Genomic DNA, 6,167 nt, shown 5'->3' with positions numbered 1-6,167 from the left:
CAAGCTCAACTTTGGAAATGTCATATGAGAGCAAGAACAATACTGCTAACGAGGAGGCAAGAACAACGAGGAGGCAAGAACTGAAGCTTGACCTTGGTGGGTTTGGCAATATTTGGCAGCTTGTAAATACTCAACATTTGGATCTTGATCCCAAGAAAGCAGTGCTCTAATCAATTTGGCAATCTCTATTGTGTACAAATGTTTGATAAGAATCCTAATAATTCTGCATTGTAACAAGTGGTCTGATACTTGGATAGGGAATGTTACATTTGGAAATCAGGTGTTTAGTAGGAAGTAATAAGCAAGACCTTCGTTTCATTAGGTGATTGCTATTGTTGGGAGATTTCCTACATGAATAGTAGTATATAAGTACTGCCTAGAACTGGAGTAAAATGTTATGATGCCCCAATCAGCTTTAACTGAATATGTACATATTAAATGAAATTCACATTGTCAGTAGCTACCCAAGGGACCAAGGCAAAGCTGGCAGCTATGATGTTTATAAATTTCGAATTCATACCTATGAAAGTAAAGAGTGCAATTGGTAACTGAAGTATTGAACATAAGAACATACCTTTCATGGCGTCAGGAATGTCTTGGATGTTGCAATCAGGCTATATCTGATCCCCGTTGATTTCTGTAACTTGTTGATGATTTAGCAGATAAAAAATGAATCTCATTCTCATAGCAATAATCAATGGCATTGTATATCCAAAATAATTTCATACCAGGTGGGCTTGCAAACAACTATATCTGGAGAAACTATGCACTGAAGCATTAGGACAACGAAAATTATATCTGTACTTTCACGAAGAAATGTTGTCGCAAAGGAAATTTTAATACTGTGAGAAAACTTGCATCATACTCTCTTGAATCAGAGTCACATTTCCATGTTTCATGCTAAATGGGCTCTGCAAGTTCTAGTCGTGAAAACACAAGCTACTTAATGAGCACTTACCTTGGAGGCATTTCCTCGAGCAGTTGCTGTGCCACTGTGTGTCGATGCCCCCTATGGCCCTACATCTTTATGAGCTCTACCCGGCGTGCTCTGGAGGTTCCACGGGGGTGCCGGGGAGCTGCATAGCACTGGTGCCACTTGCCTTCTTTGTCGCCGGATCTTGCACGGTGCCGGCGTAGACACCGCGGCTCGCAAGCTGTGTGAGGAGTGTGGACATCAAACAACAATCGCGGAAGAGGCTGACGGCGCTTGAGGATGGAGGCATAGCAAAGTTGATCGGTGACTGCTGGAGGGATGGAGGACGGGTGCGGAGGAGGGTTAGCCAGTTTGGTGAAAGCAGTGCCACCACGAGCGACAAGGTGGGAAGCTCGATGGTGCTGGTTGAAGTGGATCGGGGAGAGCTTCCTCTTGCACCTCGACAGCCGCGGGAGGGGGAGAGCTTCCTCTTGCACCTCGACAGCCGCGGGAGGCGAGGGGAAGGCGGCTATGGTCGGAAGAAGGCGGCGGCGACGAGTCCAGTCCAGCTCAGCAGCTCGGGATGAAGTATCTAGACACCCCGTTCAGCTGCCGTGCGGCTGCTGCTAGTGACGTGGACCGTTCGATCAAGATCCAATGGATGAGAATTGCTAGTGACGTGGTCGAATGAGAAGCCTCAGCGTATGGTGCAGATTTCGTTCGTTAGATTAGATGACGTGGTCGAATCAGAAGCCTGGGCGTATGGTGACGTGGTCGAATGAGAAGCCTGAGCGTATGGTGCAGATTTCGTTCGTTAGATGCCCTTCGGAGATCAGAGTGTACGAGGCATGGCTGATTTTCTTTGAAAGTGATGTTTGAATAGCTAAGGGCCGGTGAGTAAAACCTTCAATTCCAATGGACAATACCTTTACCTCATTGCTTGTTCAAAGTGACGTCTTAAGAGTGAAGACGACACGGAGACGCTGGAATAGAAAAAGCGAGACGTGGTTTCTTGAAAGATGAGCTGGAGAACGAAAACGATTTGCATGGCAGCGTAGCCAAGCAGAGTACTGATTGCTGAATGATTATGCTCTGAACGGCAGAATTATTGGATTGCATATAGATATACTGGACCAGCATACACCAATCTGATAGGACTGAGAATCCCGGTCGCCACCACATTCTTGGTCCCATGCGCGCATCAGATTCTTGGTCCCAAACGGCACAAAGCCTCAAGTGCGCGCTGCTTTCGGACAGCATCTTCCACGCATTCAGATGATTCAAAGTTCAGAATGCGGGGTAACAAACAATACTTGCAAAGCCAACTCAAACAAAATACTACTGGCGGCAGGCATGTCAAATAGTACTCCATAGGTCATCAAGTAACATAAGCAATCATTCTAACAACGCTGCAACGCGGGAGCAGGTTTTTTCTTTCGCTGGTGGCCGGGATTGGAGCTTGAAAACCAGCATCCAGCCATCACTTTATCGACTTAAAACTGAAACAAAGCGTCATAACAAACATCTAGGGTACTTAATTAAACAGCGGCAATGCAGCATCATCTCAGTGCGAGGACGGTGGTGGTGATGGTAGGTATACTAGAAGGTAGAGCTATCGAAATCCAGGAACATTGGCTCTGGTCGCTCCCGATCATCAGCAGGCGCATCCGATCGAGAGCTTGGATCCATCTTACTGACCCTCTCCGGATTCCTTCGGGGCAGCGGTTTCCTTGATCTCGTCACCGCCATCCTCCTGAAGATGGAAGCAGTACCAAGGTCAAATGAGGGCCGCCACAGGTGATTTACAAAGGCAAGAGAACTAACATGTAGGTTAAAGAGATTAAGAAAACAAGTGGGTTAAAGGAAACTCACATTGGTGTCAGATGTCCATAGGGTCAAGTTGTCACGCAGGAGCTGCATGATCAGAGTGCTGTCCTTGTAGGACTCCTCACCCAAGCTGTCTAGCTCAGAGATAGCCTCATCAAAAGCCTACAAATATTAAATTCAAGTCAACTCCAGCAAATAAAAAGGTGAAGGAACCAAAAAGATTACGACATCCAAGTGAGCTTTGTTGCACTGTAGTTGGGAGCAGATATTTTATAAGTTTTGAACAAACACAGCAAACTTTACAAATTAGAATAGAAACACACAGTAATGCATTTGTCTACCTTAAGTTGACAATGACCCATGTATTCTAGACTGAGTTGGTAATAAACAGTCTTGTCATCACAGAAGGGCAGCCATTAATTCATTTGTATCTAAGATTGTAGGACTGCCCCTACTGTTACAGAACTAGGGGCCTGTTTGGATCATGGGTGCTATTTTTTAGCATCCCATTTTACCCCCAAAATAGCAGTTGAGGATCCAAACAGCATGTGCTATTTGGTGCTAAATGAAAATAAGCACCTCTTGGAGGTGATTTTTGGTGCTATTTCGCTGTGGATCCCACCTCTTGGAGGGGGTCTATGCATGAAAAGTAGAGCCAAATGATTGGGATAAGTGCAGTAAAGGCAAAATAGCCCTTGCATCCAAACAGCTTCTTGTGCTATTTTGTAGTGTGCTATTTGGAGTGAGTCTAGTGTGCTAAATAGCAGTATAGCACTAGTGCTATTGATCCAAACAGGCCCTAGGTTAAATTGTCATTTGGTTGTAAGCTGGTAGTATAAAGTGGACAATGTAGGCAGCAAGACATCAAGTTCTTGGAGAACCAACGGCAAAGACAGTAGAAGCATTTTACTTCCAACAGAACAAGAATATATAACGGAAACTGCAATAGATAAATAAGAGGGATTATAAGACAGGAAACAGGCAATTTGAAGTTAGCACAACTCTCGAATTTAGTACACTACTAAAAGAACAAGAGATAACGTTTCAGAGACTATGCATGAAGAACAAAAACTGGCACATTGTATTCCCTTTTCTTTTGAGAATAGTTTCACAGGTGATTTCAAGAAAGAATTCTCACAAAATTTGTCATGGCATGTGAAGTACTTCAGAATACACCTCTACAGTTCACAAGGCAGTGATTTCCTATTAAAGACTCAGGCATATATGTTGCCGACTTGCTATCTATGTCATTTCATCATTTTGTTAAGTATTGCTTGCAACCTTGATCTTTTTTTTTTAAAAAAAAAAGGCTCACATCCATGAATCCATGACATCATATATCACACGCTTAAAATTAGATTATTTCCTTGACATCATATTATGCTAAATAAGAAAAATCCCATCTTAATGATCAATAATTGAAATGGTGAGAGGGGTATCGTTTATGTGCTCAGCAAACAGTCCAACAATGCAGATCTAGAACGCATACAAAGCGATCCCACATGCCATGCACAGTAAAGGGAGACAAAGGGAGTGGAAGCAGACCTGCTTGGCAAGGTTGCAGGCGCGGTCAGGGGAGTTCAGGATCTCATAGTAGAACACCGAGAAGTTGAGGGCGAGCCCAAGCCTGATGGGGTGGGTTGGAGCCAGATCTGCCAGGGCAATATCCTACAGCACAAAAAGCAACACCAATAATGAATCCTAATATGCAAGATATGCTCATTCTATCAACATGTACACAAAAAATAGGGTTGGTTTTCGATAGATGTCCAACCTGGGCAGCTTTGTAAGCATTCATGGTGCTCTCTGCAGCTTCCTTCCTCTCCGCGCCTGACTTGAACTCAGCAAGGTACCTGCAAAATCATCAGGAGAAGTCAGATACCAAGATAAGCACTGCAGATTACAACTATAGTCATCAGTCATCTCCCACGGAAAACAGCACAGCAACACCGTCATATCAACAGACTTTTAAACTGTAACCTCACAGCTACACCAATCATATAAACAAATTCATAAATTCCAACTTCAGCATGCACGCATCGTCAAGAAAAGAGGTGGAACCCCCCTCACTCAAACGTCACAAACATCAGAATCTAATTTCCTTTTCTTAGACTTTCCACCACCACCAATAACACGAACCTAAACCACACAAAATTCAAACAAAAAAAGACCACACCTTAAACTTTGACCTAATCGTCACCAAGAACCCAGATCCCTATCACCCCCACACATGACAGAACATCTCTATACAGATCTTAAGTTTTGGCTTCACCAACCACCACTAGGTGGCCCATGTACAGAGGCCGGAAATCAGATTGTGCCCCCACAAATAATCATCATCAGCAATAAATAAGGACACAAATCCCCCACTAATCCCAGTCGCAAACACCCCAACACCCCAATACATCGGGATCTCATAAATAAACTATTCGAAACCTACGCCCCCCACCATCCCGCGTCGATCTACCCGAGAAAGCTCACTCCTCGGCCGCTCCGCGCGCAGATCGAATCGTAGAAGGGCCAGATCTCCCGCGGGAAATGGTACCTGTGGTAGTCCCCCTTCATCTTGAGGTAGAAGACCTTGGACTCGGCGGCGCCGGCGGAGGGGACAAGGTGGGAGTCGAGGAGCGCGAGGATGCCGTCGCAGATGCGGGCGAGCTCGGCCTCGATCTTGGCGCGGTAGGCGCGGATGGAGGCGGCGTGGGCCTCGTTCCCGCGGCCCTCCTCCTTCTGCTCGATGGAGGAGATGATCCGCCACGAGGCCCTGCGGGCGCCGATGACGTTCTTGTAGGCGACGGACAGCAGGTTGCGCTCCTCGACGGAGAGCTCCTCCCCGCCGCCGGCGCCGCCCGCCGAGCGCGCCACGCGCTCCATGAACTCCACCATCTCCTCGTACCGCTCCGCCTGCTCGGCGAGCTTCGCCATGTACACGCTCTCCTCGCGCGTCGGCTCCGACGGCGACATGGCTGCGGGCTGCGGGAGGCGGCGGATCGGATCGGGCTCGCCGGCGAGAGTGGCAGCAGGGGCGGCTACAGGGATGCGGCGGGCGCAGGGGATCTGGGAAGAAGCGGACGCGGTTGTGCGGGGGAGGCCGGCGCGGGGGGGCATTTGAGGAGGGCGCGCGGGGGGGCGCGGGACCCGCGCGTCAGCGGGATGACGTGGCGGTCAAGGGCGCGGGGCGCGGGGCGCGCGGCGGGGGGAGCGGTGCGGGGGGGAGGGGCGTGTGGCGCTGGGTGTGGCCGGGAGCGGGTGGAGGGGGCGTGGTCGGCGGGACACGTGGCGGGGAGCGGGTGGGTCGGAGCGGTGCGCGGTGGGTGGTCGCGGCGCGGGCGGGGAACGGGAGGTGGGGAGGCTTGGGCGGTCAATCTGGGGGGGGGGGGTGATGGGAGGTGAAGCTTCGCCCGTGCTGCTGTCTGGGTACAATCAG

General features: G+C 48.6%; 1 protein-coding gene across 1 annotated transcript; it reads right to left on the bottom strand.

Moving 5' to 3' along the window:
• Positions 1 to 2,226: 2,226 nt before the first annotated feature.
• On the bottom strand, positions 2,227 to 5,870 carry LOC120644641 (14-3-3-like protein GF14-D). The gene is made up of 5 exons (XM_039921321.1): positions 5,286 to 5,870; positions 4,515 to 4,593; positions 4,286 to 4,408; positions 2,786 to 2,902; positions 2,227 to 2,666 (listed from the first exon to the last, which is right to left on the bottom strand). The coding sequence occupies exons 1-5, from the start codon at positions 5,846 to 5,848 to the stop codon at positions 2,604 to 2,606; spliced, it is 945 nt and encodes a 314-aa protein (XP_039777255.1). The 5' UTR covers positions 5,849 to 5,870; the 3' UTR covers positions 2,227 to 2,603.
• Between the last annotated feature and the right edge of the window lie 297 nt (positions 5,871 to 6,167).

This window comes from Panicum virgatum, chromosome 8K (genome assembly GCF_016808335.1).
Source record: "Panicum virgatum strain AP13 chromosome 8K, P.virgatum_v5, whole genome shotgun sequence".
NCBI classification, from domain to species: Eukaryota; Viridiplantae; Streptophyta; class Magnoliopsida; order Poales; family Poaceae; genus Panicum; species Panicum virgatum.
This window is presented reverse-complemented; position numbering and strand designations above follow the sequence as displayed.